This window comes from Sciurus carolinensis, chromosome 9 (genome assembly GCF_902686445.1).
Source record: "Sciurus carolinensis chromosome 9, mSciCar1.2, whole genome shotgun sequence".
NCBI classification, from domain to species: Eukaryota; Metazoa; Chordata; class Mammalia; order Rodentia; family Sciuridae; genus Sciurus; species Sciurus carolinensis.
The window spans coordinates 104,247,966-104,264,670 of record NC_062221.1 but is presented as its reverse complement, the minus strand read 5'-3'; the positions used below and the strand labels follow the sequence as shown (position 1 = coordinate 104,264,670).

General features: G+C 38.1%; 1 protein-coding gene across 3 annotated transcripts in view; it reads left to right on the top strand.

Moving 5' to 3' along the window:
• The first annotated feature begins 2,123 nt into the window (after window positions 1-2,123).
• The window catches only part of Cadm2 (cell adhesion molecule 2), a 1,011,411-nt gene continuing 996,829 nt past the window's right edge, over window positions 2,124-16,705 (top strand). For all 3 annotated transcript variants that reach the window (XM_047563029.1, XM_047563030.1, XM_047563028.1), the window contains exon 1: window positions 2,124-2,806. In XM_047563029.1, the coding sequence (XP_047418985.1) occupies window positions 2,746-2,806 (61 nt within the window). In that variant the 5' untranslated portion in view covers window positions 2,124-2,745. The remainder of the gene's footprint in view (window positions 2,807-16,705) is intronic.

Below are 16,705 nucleotides of genomic sequence, written 5' to 3'. Positions count from 1 at the left end.
AAATTCTCAGGCGGGGCTAGAGTTGTTATCCTGAGGTCCACATAAGTAGTAGCAAGGTTAGAGCCTATTTCAGGGTAGAAATCTTCATTACTCTCAATAAAACACAAAACATGGTCACTTTCAGAGTATTGATCACAAAAGATGAAATATTCATGTGGCATGGTACATTTTCTTAAATACAGCAATCATAGAACAATTAACTTTTTTTTTTTTAACTCTGTGTCACTTTAGAAGTGATAGAATTAGCTACTTCATATACTTGAGGGCACCAAAGTTCAGGGAAGTTGAATGTATGCCCAAAATAACACAACTAGAAAAGAATGTGCACTAGAACCCAGGAACCCTAACTATCATTTCAATGAAAAAAACGCTAATTTCCTTGGCATTTCCATTTATTATATTCTTCCTGACACAAAACCCAAGCAAGAGTCAATATTACTAGAATTTCATCTATGATGCTCACAATAGTTTAAATGATAGGAGTATACTTGGACTTTCCTAACAGCTGAAACTCACAGTAGGCAACTACCTCCTAAAATAACAAGGTTATTCACACATCCTCTTTCTTTTAGAGCCTGCTAAAGTTTTATTATGGACATTCTGCTCCTTAATTTTGAGAACCTGGGGAGAAAGGTGGGCAGAAAAATGAATGGGTCGTTAGCTAAAAGTCAAGGGTTGAATTTGTAAAAGGTTGTGGCAAAGTAAGCAACAAATGGGAAAGAGTGAAGGGCATCAATATTGATCCTGCCTCTCATCTTTCCCTGTGTCTTTTTGCTTGCAGGTTTCTATTGTGTCGTCTCGCAAACAAAGCTGACTTTATTTATGGTGTGACTGATTTAACACTACTGAAACAGTCCATCATCTGCTAATTTGGTCCAATTAAAAACTGGTCATAGGGAAAAACCTGGGAATTAATCTCATTTACAAACACAACTTCTGATTAATTTATACCTTAATCATTTATATCTCCTCTTTTTAAGGGGCACATTTCAGGGTGGTTTTATAGTAGTGGTTCTTTCCAGCTTCATCAGTCTCTTTCTATGACCATTCTTGGTTGCATCCATGAACAAAGTACAGTCTTACTTCTCTTACTTCCTAAGGTTATCGTTACAACTTTAAAAAGGGTTGCTAAAATTTTCTTCTGTCCTGATTAGAAAAATCCCACCTCACAGTTAGCACCACCATTTATAAAGCACTTACACATTGTGTGGCCCTGCACCAACGTGTTTGCCTTCTCATTTACTTCTTACAACTTTAAGAGTTACGCACTATTATTATCCTCCGTTTTGCAATTGAGGAGTCTTTTGATTTAAACATTGAAGTAAATCACAAACAGGAAACAAGAAGGGACGGCTATGGAATTTCAACCTGGGTGTTCCTGATCCCAGTGCCTATAATACTGGAACCCACCAGGCTCTGCTGAGATTTGCCCCTAGATTAAGTTAAAAATTTGAAGAGCAACAACAGCAGAAAATTAATTTCCTTCATTTCTAACTTCTCTGCCACACAAGTTCTTGTAGGCAGGTAGGTGTTCCGTCCCTATACTTAGCCTCTCCCACGCCCTCTGCAATCTTTCCCTTTTGCTGTTTGGAGCATCTGAGATTGCTACTGCAGCTGGTGAGTGGGCAGGTGCAGTCACCATCTGCTTTAGGAGTCCAAATGCGCACAAGAACTTCGCACCCAGGACCGAGACCAGGCACCAAGGATTCCAGACCTGCTGGGGACACGGCTAACCCCGCCCCCTCGCGGCGGCGATTGGCTGAACCCTTCCTTAGTACACATAACTGTTTCACGAAGGCTGCTGTTTCCCTGCAAGTTATGGTTAGGCAACTCCAAGGAGGTGAGACAAGACCAGAGTGCGTGAAAGGGGGCTTCACTTCTTCCTGCCCGAAGGGTCCTTGAGAAGCCTGTTTGTTTTTCCCGGCGCTTGTCTCCACCCATCTTTTCCCCTCATTGGCCAAGTCTGGTGGGCGGATGTGTTCCGATTGGCCGGGGGGCGGTGTCTATCCCTAGCCAGGGTGGGGGCGGGGCCTCCGCCGCGCTGAGCTTGCCCTTGTGTCTGGTGCTCGGTAGAGCTGCCGCCGCCGCTGCTGCTGCCGCCGCCGCCGCCGCCGCCACCGCCAGTGCTGCTGCTGCTGCAGCCTGAGCATCCGGGAGCCGCCGCCGCCGCCGCCGCCGCCGCCGCCGCCGCCGCCACCGCCACCGCCACCGCCACCGCCACTAGCGCTGCTTTCACAGCTGCCACCTCTTCTCCCCAGGACCCTGAGACACCCTAAACGCGAGCGGCGGTGCTGCTTGCTTGATCCCCCTTTTCCCCACCCCTCCCCTCTGTGACCTACCCACTCCTTGCAGCCCTCGCCCGCACCTTCTCCGACACCCCGGCATCCTTGCACCACCTGCTTGGGCAGCCCGGGCGAGCTCTGGGACTTGCTGAGCGCTCCGAGAGGAAGGCAAGCTCCAAACCCGTGCCCGGCAGACCGGTTGTCGCGTCTGCACCACTAGCAGGAGGAGGAAGAGGAGGAGAAGAAACTATTTCGTCCATTGAAATCCTATTTGCTGGTGCTTTGCCGTGCCGCTTCTGCTGCCGCCGATCCGCGTCCGCGGGTTCGAACACCGCAGCGGCAGGGACCGTGGGTCCGGCGGGCACCGGGAGGAGGACACAAGAGGAGCCCTGCACTTGTGTGCCCTGCTCACCAGCATCTCCTTGCCCCCTCGTTTCTTCCCCAGACCCTTAGTGAAGGGACCATGATTTGGAAACGCAGCGCCGTTCTCCGCTTCTACAGTGTCTGCGGGCTCCTGTTACAAGGTAATCCCCGCCCCGCCGCGGGGAGCATCAACTTCACGCCCATTCCCCATCATCCCCATTCCACCCCATATTTCCACTCTTCCCTTCCAGTCGCCCAGTCCCCGGCGATTTCCACCCCCTCCCCCTACTCCCTGGTGCGGCAGGGGGCAGTGGCAGTTTGCACCAGCCCCTAGAATTTCAAGCGCTGGCTCAGCCCTGCTCTCCCAGCAGTCAGCCCCTTACGCGGCACCTTTCGCCTTTTCATTCACCTGAGCTTCCTTCATCTCACTTCATCCCTGCCGGTATCCTCCCTCCCACGCCTTTTGGCTGGCAACTTGTGCCTCTCTCAACATTCCATCCTCCCACCAACCCCCACCAGCCACCTCCCACATCACGCTCTTGACCGACCCTCTCCATCTCTTGTCATCTCTTTAACCTCCCCCTTTTCGGGTCGCCTTTCCCTTTCCCCTTCTTCCCACCAGCATCATATCGGTGTGTCTTTAAAAAGTGTGTGAGAGCCTGGGAGCGAGCTACCGAGACAGCGAGAACAGCAGCAGCGGCAGCACCGTGTGCATTGCAATAACATCCCCGGGGGGGAAATGTGTTGTGAGACGTGTCATTCACCTAGGAAGAGAGGGGAGACTGTCTGAGATTTAAGCAGAGAGAATAAGGAGAGAAAGAAAGAAAAGGAAAGAAAGAAAGAGAGAGAGAGAGAAAGAAAATGAATCAAAATATTAAAAAGAGGAAGAGAAGGGAAAAATTAAAAGACCCAAGCCCACTTTATCAACACATCGACTTTTTATTATTCAGTCTGTGTCGTTTAAAAAAAAAATTAAAGCACAAAAATATATGCTTCCTAGCAGTTACTTTACTGCTAAGGGATTTTCGCTTAGATTTTTTTTACCTCTCCATCCTCTCTCTGCCCCTTCTTTCCGTAATTAATATTATCCTTTCACGTGAAATGTAAGAACCCCTGTGACCGCAGTGGAGGGAAACCGCACAAAACAGTGTTATTATGCAAATCAATGGGTTTGGATGCAGAGTGGCTAGGGAATCGGGTTTCACTTTTCACCAGACCCTCTCTTTTGGAAGAGGGAGAGAAGGACTGTACGGGATGAGAAGACGATGCTGATTATGAAATAAATGGCAATGCATGGAGTAGGAGTGCTTGGGGAAGGGCAGTTTGGGTGGTGGAGGAGGCAGAGGCGGCGTGCTAGGGCTGGGTGGGCAGGGGCTGTAAGGCGGAAGATTGTTGCTTTGAAGAGAGTAGTATGGGGATGTGGCTTGAGTGTGAGATATAGGAAGGATAGATGTGAAATGATGGTCGATAGAAATCTTCTTAAAACCAGGTGATTCTTGATTGATTGATAAATCTTTGCCCACCTCTAACCCTCTGTCATCATTTGAGTATTTGTGGAAAAGATAAGTTGGTCAAATTTATTTGTCCCCGGGTAAAAGGGATATGAAGTAAGACACACATAGACCTACAGGCGTGCAAACCCCAATCGGCCTTTGGAGGATTTAAATGAGGTCAATGAACCATCTTTCAGCAAGTTCTTGGAATGCATCCTTTCTCCTCCCCTCCTCTGGGATATAGACTGGGGACCTTATTTTATTTGTGCATATTTATGAATGTGAAAGAAGAAGTAGTGGGAAGAATATTCCTGAATTAATTAACTGACCTTGCAGAGATCTTTCCTAGAATATTTTGTAGGTATTTTACATTGGATATAAATTTCAGATGTCATGTGCCAGAATCTCCGAGAAGGCAGACAGCACATTCTTCCTTCCTACGCCGCCACGTCCCATTTCCCACCATTCACACCCCCGCCCTCGCACAAGTACCCCAGGTGGCTGACACATTACTTGGATTTCTAATCCGTGCTGAAACATCCTCCCAGAGACCCTAGTTCACCTCTCAGTAACTTACATTTCTCAGCTGTGCTGTGTGTGTGTTGTGTGTGTATGTGTATGTGTGTCTGTGCGCGTGCGCTCGTGTGCGCGCGCGCTGGCTTGCGCCGGGTAGGGGGAGTGTTATGTGGGGAAATCAGTTAATTTGGTGATTGCGATGAAAATTCGACACCGGTGGATGTGTTTTCCCTGCCAATTTGTGTGTCCTGGCCCTGGCCGGTCATTGCACACACTGCTGGGCTGGTGTGAGCAGATTATTTATTATAGAGCATGTGGGCCATGCACTGCACTTGGGGGTCGCCTCCTCTCTTCCTTCAACATTTCCCTGTGAATTGTCTATTCAGTGCACTGCAAAATAACTGTCTGCTGGTGCCTCTGTCTCAGCCTGGAGGAGGATTTACTCTTTCTCAGTCCAGAGAGATTCCATCACGGGCATTCAGGGCATGGGTCTCTTTTATTGAGTATGTAAAGCAATGATTAAGACAGTGCTGCTTTTCACAGCACACTGGGGGAGGTGAGGCTGGGAAGGGGTGTGGGTATAGCAGAGAAAATGCACCACTGCAACCAGCAGCAGCACCCGCATCAGGTCCAAATAAATAAATAAGTAAATAAGCGTCCTATACAACAACCAGGGAAAGAACATCAGTCCAGTGATATCCATATACTTATGAACATCCTAGATCAGGCCATATTAATACACCAAAAGAGAGAATAGGATTTAGGGGGAAAAAGTCGGGAGTGGGGGGTAAGGGCGCAAAGCACCATTGGATTGTCTTCCTGTGTTTATAGCTGCCTCACATTTATCAAACACTGCTCTCACAGACACATCACACTTTGTTGATATTGTCGGTTCTTGCTCAAACAAATTGCTCATGCCTTCCTTGCCTGAGCCTTGCCTAAAAACATTGCTTGGGGGCTCTGATTTGTGTTTCTCCCACCACCCTACTGTTTTATTAGGTCTTGGTTGGGTCGTAAAATGAAGGCTTTATTTCCTGGACACAGATTAAATACTTAGCAGGTCTTTCTATGTGCAGGGAAAGGTTAGTAAGGGAAGTAGTGAGCAGCTGATTTGGATAGGGAAGTCTGTGCTTGCTAGTAGTTATGACTAGGCAAATACTAAAGTTAGTCAATAGCTTCTTATTTTTTACTTTATCAGCACTATAGTGTTGGTTAAGTAATATTACTCAATTTATTTATCATGTGTAATATTATTCCTTTTCTTGCCTTGTGATAATTTGAGATAGAACTCATACAAACAGATCTTTTCGGTGTTTTTGTATTTTAATTCACTTGTTTTACACTGTTGCCAATTTTTCACTTTTTTCTGGAAAGTATAATTTTTTTGGTTTGTCCCTACTGGAGTGATTGAGAATCAAGTCAAAGATAAAGGGAGTGGGGTGGGGGAGAAGCTTGCTTAGTTCTATTCAATAACACCTACCAGTTTGTCTAGGTGAGTCTTAGGAACAAATAGAAAATAAACATGTATTTTGGATCAAATGTTTGTTTCTAACCAAACTATAACTTGGAACATAGACTACTTAGATAACAAAATCTGATTCAGTAAAATAAAATGTATCTTCTAACACATAGAAAGAGTAAAATCTGGAGGAAGGGCAGGAGACACATTAGAAGAATGAATTCTTTTTAGAATGAGAAGTGTAAAAGCTTGTCACCTGTAACTAGGACCTCTCTTGGCTATAGAATTGATTCAGTTCAATTGCTTACCCCTGCTAAAGCCATATCCCTTTCCATGACTGAGGGGCACTGCAAAAATAGTGAGGATCCTGTGCAGGACAGGCAACTGTCATGGAATAGGAAAAAAGATAGGGTAAAATATAACAGAAGTAGACATGCATATAGATCTGATTTTGTTGAGAACTTTATGTCCTTTTTGTAGTTAGTGTTATATGAAAACAAATCCAACACAAATTTTGGGACTTTAGCCTGTTTTTTTCTCCTCCTGAGATATTCTGATTAATAATTTGTTGTATTTAGTAAGAACGATCTTCAGAGTAATGCTTAGCTGATCATACAGATTACTTGTCCCTCTGTGTCAGGAGTCTTGCCAAGCATTTTTATAAAACACATTATACTGTATATTTGTATATGCTTAAAATAATACTAATATTTCCCCAAAACACGTCTCTGCAACCCTTTTAGCTCTACATGTAATAATTTTTGTCTTGTCAAGCTTGTTTCATTTCTTATGCTGAATGAAGTTCTTGGAATATGGTTCACTTACTCCTCCTTTTTTTGATTAACAGAAACTTCGGAAAGCAGCATCTATGCATAAGAGCCAATGACTATGACTTAAACAAACAGCAGACAATTAGTAATTAAGAAAATCTCCCCTGAAAGCATGTGGAGTTTCTGGACTAATTTTGTACCAAGATTTGGAAGCTTACCTTATTGTTTTTCCCATTTCTACAACTATTAGAACTCTGGGAATGTAATGTGGCAAAGCTAAGCATCAACTGAGATGCCTTGTTCCTGTGTCCTCCACTAGAAGATCGGATACTTGAAAACTATTTGTCTTGCATTTAAATAGTAAGAGAGTGTCATTTTTTTCTCAAAGAAAAAAATTATTTCAATCACTTAAAGAGCAAAATGGAAGTGCAAAATGTTGGAAGACATCCTAAGCATGCATTTGAAAGTGACCTGGAATCAACATCAAATGATACCAGTTTTCTCTTTAACATAAGAAGCCAGTGGGATACCTGTGATTGAGACCTTAAATTTACTTATTATGAAGGATTTGGGGATAAATTAATAATATAACATAGACCTCTATTATACTGATGTTTTATTTGATCATGCTGACATATGTTCTATGATCATTATTGAGACAGTCTTTATTTTAATACACTTCATTAAACTCTTTGGCAAAGTCATCCATTGTGTAGTAGCTGGCTGAGTAGGTTGAGGAGGCAGAGAGAGGAAGAATCACAAACCAAGGTAGCAAAACTTAAAAGATGAGATCAGAAGCCTTCTTTTCAAATGGGCAGATGTTAGCACCTACTGATTACTAAACTTAAGCTTCTTGAGGGCAAGCTCTGAACTTTACAAATTCGCACAACTTTCTTATTCTCATTTTACTACATACTTAATAAATACAGTAGGAATTAAAAATATGTATGGCTTAATTAATTCTAATAGAGTTAAATAGTCTTTATAATATACCAGCATACTTAATTTGTTAACTCATGCATGTAATAATTAATTATTATATTTTGTAGACCTGTATTGGTTTATGAAACAGTTTTTGTAAAGAAAAGTATTCTCTAAAAAGCTCTGGATATGTATCTTTAAATGAATTCAGTCATTCTTTAATATCATATGTTTAAATGATCCGTCATTTTTACCATGTTTTCCCACCCATGTTTTTTACTTTTCTTTTCCATGATTAAAAATTCCGGATACTTTACTTTAGAAATGAACATAAACCCATTCCTTAAAAAAAAAAAAAAAAAAAAGATGTAATTTAAATTTAGTGATTTAACCTAAAATATTTAAAAGGACAAGTTCATTGCCAACATTTTATTTGAAAATGTCAAGCATTTTTGGAGTGCAGTTCTGTAGTATCAAAAAAGGCATCTTCTGCAAATTCCTTGTGTAAAGAGGTGGGTAAGGATTAACCTGGAGCTGTGGCAGCTGAAGCCCCCTGCTGTGTGATGATGCAAATGGCATCTCAGGCCTAATGTACTCTGCAGCAGCCAGCAAACACAGGAAAGCAGTCATGTGGTTTGAGAGTGAAATGGGAAGTCTTTTCCTAGCTTGTGGTAGAAGGGAAATATCCCTTAGCTTTCCATAGCCAGAGTATTTGTAATCACAGTAGCTCATGACAGAACAAAAGAGAGAGCATATACATTTTGTTTAGAAGTTAAAACAAAAACAAAAAAGAAACTAATAAAATTATCATTTTCATCAAATGACTAGTCGACACTTTATTTTCTTGCAAACTATCAGGAACACAGTTCAGTTTAATGAAGATGAATAGCAAAGTTAAAATAGGATTTCTGTACAATGGTTTACACATGTTAGGCCTAATAACTGATGGTCTGGGAAATATTCTATTATCCTTTTCTTTCTTTAGTGAATAAGGAGTTAGCCTTTTGGTCTCATTTTTATTAGAGCATTTCCTGTGTTATAACAATACAAGATTTTTAAAAGAAACAGGAATTAACTGTTCAGTCTGAATTCAGTTAGTTTAGGGCCAATAAGTCAAATATGTATTATGTCACATCAGTGTTGAATGTTTCTTTTCTGAATAATATGTATCAGACAAAATCATTAAATAGATTTCTTTAAAAAATTAAGAACTATGGATCCAATGTTAGGTACACCCAATGTAGAAACCTTTTGGATAACAATAAGTAATGCAGCTTTGTTTGATTCCATGTGCTATAGAACAAAATAATTGAACATATTATACATATTGATTTTTATTCAAGAAATGAGCCCGGTTGGTCCTGTTAATGTGTTCAGTGGGTTTCCTTAAACAGATACAAAACAGCTTTCATCTTAGAAGTATGTAGTCTATTTAAAAATTAGGAAAGTAAATATTCTGCTTAATTAGGTATCAGTTAAATATTAATGCCAAAATCAGAGATGTACTTATTGAGAAAGGAAACATTTCTCAATTACTTATCTATAAATATTCACATAGATATTGCTTAAAATATGCCCTTATTTTTAAGACTAAAGGATATCTTTATTAAGTTTGTAAGTAATGAAAATTTGGAGCTTTTAACAATGAACTGTTAGGATAAAAGCAAGAGTTAATTTTGTTTGTGGTCTTTATTTTCTTTCACCTTTTAATGAGGTTAAGAAATATTTTTTTCATGTTTTCTTATACTGTGGTAATAATTAGCTCTTCCTCCTAAAAACACACACAAGGTTTACAATTTGTGAAAATTCAGTGAAGTTTAACATTAATGCTGAATTTTTTGTGCTTATGAAACTGAATGAGAACCTGCTGCTACCTGAATAGGTATAGGGCTGAAGTTGTAAGATCTGCTATATAAAGAGCTGTCCATTAATTATTCACAGTATATTTTAGAGGTCTTTGAAGTAAATATTAAGACAGTCATTATAAAACATTGGGGATAACACTTTCTGGGTCAGCAAATAGTTTTCATTTAAATATTTAAATTGTCTTCCAGCCATTGCAATACTGAGAAGGAAGACTGTGTCTAGTCATAGTTAGAGACATTCCAGGGGCTAGATACTGACGTCATTGGGATGGTTTAGAAAATAGAGATAGACTTTCTTTTAATTTGAGGGATAGAAAATCTTAAAACTAAGTGTGATCAAGTAGTGCAAACAATTTCATATTAGAAGAAAACAAAAGCCCTTTTGGAGGTCAAATTTAGTCCCAAATAATTTTATATATTTTATGATGATGAATTTGCAGTGAAGGTGCATTGTTTATCTAAAGTTGTCCTTGGGAACAGAGTGAGAAAGCACCTTTCCTGACAAGGATGTGCTGCCGACTGCTAAGTGTATAGTGTTATATTGATTTGGTGTAATTTATAAAGCCAATTAATTTGTTCTTGTAAAGAAATATTTTTAGCTTCTGGGCTAAAATTGTTCACATTTAAAAATGCAGGTGTCTCCCACAATGCTTATTTAAACATCAAGATCTAAAATTTATACTGAGTAAAATATGTTTTTACTTTCTTAATAAATTCATATTTTTAATTAGCTTGTCCCATATTCCCCCTGGGTGTGTGTGTGTGGAGAGATGTCCATGACATCTATACCTTCTCTTTATTCTTGTACTTAATATGCCCTCTACTTTCAATCTGAAATTACAGACTTAGTTTGAAAGGAGAAAATAATCAGTTACAAATTAGAATATTTGTATTTTAAAACAAAAATGTGCAATCTGCTTTATTTGCAATTTCTTTACTATTCTGTGTGCTGAAATCTGAGTAGTAACTCAGCTTCTTTTATACTCTCCAGGAATATAATAGCCCCATTTCCTGACCATGCTATGGATCTGAAACACCTATTAAAAGAAATTAATGAGGAATGAAGAATAGTTATAAGAAAGGGAGTTTTGTTAAACAATGATTTTTCTGCATGCTTACAGATATGATGTTTTTCCTTTGAATCTGTAAGGTGTATACCTCAATATTTTGCAAGGATTAAACATGTACAGTGTATTTTAGTTGTTTTTATTATTTTTGCATTTTGTTGAGAGTTTCACCTCCTTGGGTTCATAATAAAAATGGCAAAAAGAGAAGGAAAGGAATGTGAGTCAGCCAGCCAAACACAGAAACGCCTGGCAAAGCCGACTAAATTAGCATATGCTAGGCTGAGTATTTCCCTCTGTTGTTACATAATCCCTTTCTAATACGAAATCAGTTCTCATACTTAACCCTTTCAGGAAGTATGGAATTCCCGCACTGTTATATTTTTATTTTGCTCATGTATTTTCTCATGAATTGTGTAAATCATCTATTGAAGGGCTTTTATGTCAAGCTTTTTTTTCCCCCCTCTTCAGTCTTCTGTATACAAATGTTCCATTCTGTGTCCAACTTCAGAATTCAAGAATCAACTTTTCTATAGCTTTCACTGAGAGGATCTAATTAGCATTTTAGTCTCCCTTTACTCATGTGCAGCTTTCTTTAGAAAATGTATTAGTTCTATGAGGTTCCCCTAAGGATTCATAATACTCTAGTTTGTTACATGTACTGTGATATTCAGTGTGCCTTAATTATGCACGTGTCCTCATTTCAAAGCCTTTTCAGGGATCATGTGGGATAGAACAGGGGTCTGGCTGTAAGTTCACTGTCACGTATTAATGTGTAGGTGGTATTCAGAGAAGGATGTTTCTGAGGGCAATTATATATCTATGACTCTAATATAGCAAGCAGTTACTCACATTCTACACTTAGTAGTTACCCTGCCAAGGCAGAATTAAATTCACTCTTGTGATGCATAATACGGTATCTGTTATTTCTAAATAGTTCTTTGCTCTGGGAATGAAATAAAATAATGAGTGAAAATTTGGATCCCTTACCCTGAATAGTGATTGTTCCTTTTATTCTCCCAAACAAAAGGAAGAGTCAGAAATTATTTCTATGTTAATACTCTATTCCCTAATTAGCCCATGAATACATTTTGCTATGGTGGGATCTTGAAGGTTTGTTGTTTATTATATGAGGCTATAGATTCTATAGATTTTTATTTTATTTTTTACTCTTTTGTTACTGGGGGTTGAACCCACGGGCAATTAACCATGAGCATCCCTAGTCATTTTCTTCTTCTTTTTTTTTTCTCCTTTGAGACAGGGTCTTGCTAAGTTGCTTAGGTTCTTACTAAGTTGCTGAGACTGTAGTCCTCCTGCCTCAGTCTCCTGAGTTGCTAAGATTACAGGTGTGTGCCATTGAGTCTGGCTAGGTTTTTAGATAGTATTAATTGCCTGAAATCTTCATGGACTGTCAAATGTCAGTGCATTGCCAAAGTCGAGATATTATATTTTCAGATTTTGATTTGAATGCAATTTAAAAAACTAAACACTTAACAGAGAAAGTGAGAAAGAGAGAGAGAGAACCCTTTTTTTTTTTTTTTTTTTTTGGTAAAGAAAGGATCTGTGGAGACACTGCTATAAGATTTGGTTTGTTTAGTATGTGTTATCATTTATAAAGGAGAATATTTTCCTACATTATGTGATTTTGAGAGTGCTCACATTAATTGTATCATTTCACTTACATGTATTCCTTTGTCTTCCGTCATAAAAAAAATTTATTGTAAATACTTGGTTTTATTTTTCTTTTATTTATGACTATGACAATGAAAGCATTCTATAAATTGATATAGTAACTACTGTAACCAATTTTTGGCTTCATTTTTTTACACAATTGAATGTATTTGAAGATGTAGCTTAAAAAATGCAGCAGTGCCCACACCCCATAGGAGTTTTGACCAGTCTAAACTGTTTGTTTTAGTAGACAAAAAGAATGCCATCCATCTGCCCTTTATGATTTCCAGCAGTTACGACTTCTTAGCTTGTGAGAGAATTAAGCATTTTATTTTGTCTATTCTATGATACATATAGTCCCTCATATATTTTTATTATAGCATTTTGAAGGTTATGTATTTATTGCTCTTCCAGTGGACTATAAACCTCTAGAGTTCAGGGTCAAAGTCTTAGTCTTCATTTTATTTAAAGTGCCTAATTGAATGGTCTGTGTCTTTTTTTTTTAATGTTTTCATCCCACTGATTGATTAATTCTCTCCAATAAATTTAATCTTGACACAACTCTTTAATTGGATTCAGATATTTAAGTATTTATGTTATAACTGCCAAAATGCCAATATAGTATTCTAAATAGAATAAATATTTGCAGTGACTTTTCATACGTATGTAATATACAAGGAGACAAAAACGAATACTAAAAAATGCAAAGGATTCTAAATAGTGATGTACTTCCCCAAAATGTGGATTCATTGCTTTCACTCAGGGCAGTCAGGTAAAATATGCACTGTCATTTAACTCAAAGCTTGGAATCTTTCCCATCTCTCTGAGTATGGTAAGCCCTTATCTTCTTTCTGCTTCTTAGGGATTTTTAATTCTAGTCCCAAAAATATTCCTGGTGATGACTTTGGTTAAACAGGAAGCCACATCACCTTCTTATTCGACTTAGAGTCACTGGCATCTCCGGATAAATGTATCAACAAAGGGGAATTAAACACTGACCTTGATCTGCCGGATTATGAGTATAACTGACCTGCTTTTGTTATTGCCAAGCTACAGAGAGACATTCTCTGTAGCTTAGTCCCTGAACCTGTGGAGGTTCAGTGTACATTCTCCATAAACAGGAGGAATTTCTGTTTTATTTCATGGTTTTTTTTTTTTAGGAAAAAAAATTAAATATTTTTTTTAATCCTTAGTTATCCTTCAGTAATTGAGAACACATATTTGCTATAGATGAATCTGATTTATTTCCCTTTTTACATTTGAAATAGGGAGGTAGGAAGAGAATATTAACTGGTTTATTTAAGACAATTATAGTTCCTGGGAGCCTAACACCAAGGGAGAAAAGGACTCAACAATTTGTAGCACTATATTTCCTCATAGCATTTTAAGAATGCTTTTTCCAAACAAAATGAAATGTAGCTTTTGTTAAAAGTTATATAGTTTCTTTTTTGCAGTATAAAAATCAATTTTCCTGATGTCTTTTGGAATTTTGACTATTCTATGACTCAATATTTGAAAGGATATTAACTAGACTGACTTAGTTTTACCTGAGAACAGTTAGGATCATTCCATCATCCTCATGGAGAAATATACATTTAGTCAGTGAATATCCAAGGTAAGACAGGAGCTGTGGTACACAGCTATAATTCCAGTGATTCGGGAAGTAAAGGCAGGAGGATCACAAGTTCAGGACCAGTCTGGGTGACAGCAAAACCCTGTCTCAAAAAAAAAAAAAAAAAAAAAAGAAGAAAAAAAGAGAAAAAAAAATCAAAGGTCTGGGGATGTTGCTTAGTGATAAGAAGTGCTGGATTCAATTTCCAGTGCTAAACATAAATTTTAAAAATACATAAATAAACATTCAAACTAGTTTAAACTAGTTCAATTTATGAAGGGTCATTGCCACTATATAGAGTTGATATTAATAATTATATTCTCCTATAGCTGCTATTCTTACTTAAAGTTTTACTTTATATTAAAATACAGGACACCACCTGTAGTTCCACAGCCACAGAGCAGTAAATCTCCTCTGACGTGGCTTCTCTTTTCACTTGCTCATTGACTTTCCAGAGATTAGTGAATAAAACGAAAGATAATTTGGGAAGAAAATTTTCTTGACTACCTCACTGTTTGGACTTTAAAAGGATGTAGTATATTATTGCTTGATTGTATTGAGAGTATACCTATAAATATCCAGTTAGATACGACATATATGTAGCCACACAGGGTCTGAGACATTGGAAATATGAACATTGTACCTTCATATTTCTCAGGTTTTTTAGTCATAATGAGCAACTCAACTTCAGTTTATTATAAGAAGGAAAGATCTTTATCTGTGACTTTAAGTCCTAAAACATTTCATTTCAGCACTCTTGTGCAAAGTCACCAAATTAAAACAGTATCTATGATATTCATCACACTAATATTGTACTAAAAATATTGTCTTTACAGAAAAAAATTGGTGCTAACTAGCATATAAAGAAGTTCAGTAAGATTTACAAATGTATTTTGAAAGGTCAAATAAAATTCATGAAGAATAGTTTCATGTCCACTGCCTTGCCTTTTCTTTTTATGTAGAAATATTATAGATGAGGAAAGACTAACAATGTTCTGAAACTTCATTTCTTCATGTTATGTCATTTCCATGGAAAAGCTAAAATGAAGATCTTGGTAGAAAGATAAGAAGTTCATAGAGGTTTAGAGGTTTAGAGGTCTGGTAGAGGTCACTGACTCAGATTTACCTTAAATTTGGTCTTGCTTTACATAATTTTATTGACTATACAAGTATAGACTACCAAAATTTTTTTTTCCTACCTGAAGGGTATAACAGCAAAAGTGCACATGCTATAATTAAACAAATATGTTTGATGAATGTGGACAGACTAGGGAAGATTAAATTTTTAGAGTTTAGTAAGGGTCTTATTATAAGATAGAAGTCAAATCCATCAGCGTCTGGGATGTTTCCTCCTAAGGTCTCATCACCTAGGAGTGTAACAATACAGCATAGGAGTGATGGAGGAATGAGGCAGTAATAGATAAGCTTAATAGATAAGCTTCATCCTTGAGTTGTCAAAAGTGGCAACTGGGACTGAAGTACAGTTTCTGTAGAGGAGGTGGTGAATTTGGCCTGGTGGGTGTCCTCAGTTTTGTTGGAAGAGTTCTTTATTTTGTAGGGGCAGAGATATTCTTGTAGTAAGACTTTGACTTTGGGAAGTGCCCCATAGCAGCAAGATATAAAGGTGGGAATCAAGTGGATTAAGTTATCCTCAAGCCATATCATATTCTCAGAGGCCTTGAGTCAGTTAATTCTCCCTGAGCTCTTTCTTCATGTGTACCTTAGCAGGTTGAAACCACACCCATTCCTTAGTGCTATGTTGTAGAAAGATATTACAGATGGTTGCAAAATGTAGTAATGTGGGTTTCTTTTTCCTTTCCACCTAAGTATGTTTTAAAACATAGGATATCATTACATTAAGTGACCTTTTTTTTTTGGTACCAAGGAGTGGTACCAAGGAATGCTTACTGACTGAGCTGCATTCCCAGTCCTTTTTTGTATTTTATTTAGACTTAGAGTCTCCCTAAATTGATTAGGGCCTTGCTTAGTTGTGAGACTGGTTTTAAACTTGCAGTCCTCCTGCCTCAGCCTCCCAAACCACTGTGATTACAGGAGTGAGATCTGTGCCTGCCTTCATTAAGTGATCTTAAAATAGCACTTATGAAAATTTAATTTTTGATATCTGATCCATGTATTAGTCAATGCTTAAAGGTTTTATATATGCAAAGATTTTTCTATTCTTGTATTTGTGCCTATATAAGTTTCTATTCATTCTCTGTCAGTGAGTTTTAGAAATTAATCTTATAACCATCAACCTGAGTTTGGGCTGTACATATTTTTCTCATGAAATTATATCCATAGATCAACTGCCCAGAATTAGGAAAGTTTTGTTCTGCTAGTCATTTTTATTATTAGAAGCAGACTATGTTAGATTTTTTAAATTTCAAATTTGATTTCACTTTTCTGTGTATCTAATGTATGTGTAAAAATTTCCACAGTCATTTTAGTCTTCATAGCATTTGGTTTTCTTAAGCATAGTTTATTCATTGATTTATTTTTCAATGAATATTTACTTTAAGGCAGTGTTGTAAACACTGGATAAAGCAGTGAAGAAGAAAGAAACAGTCTTTGCCCTTATGGAGCTTACAATCTAGTGGTAATAAAAAGTAAAAATACAGTAATGCTTTCTTTTTTTTCTGAATTAAATATAAAAACTCTATTTGTGTAGTTGTATCTTTTAAGACCAACT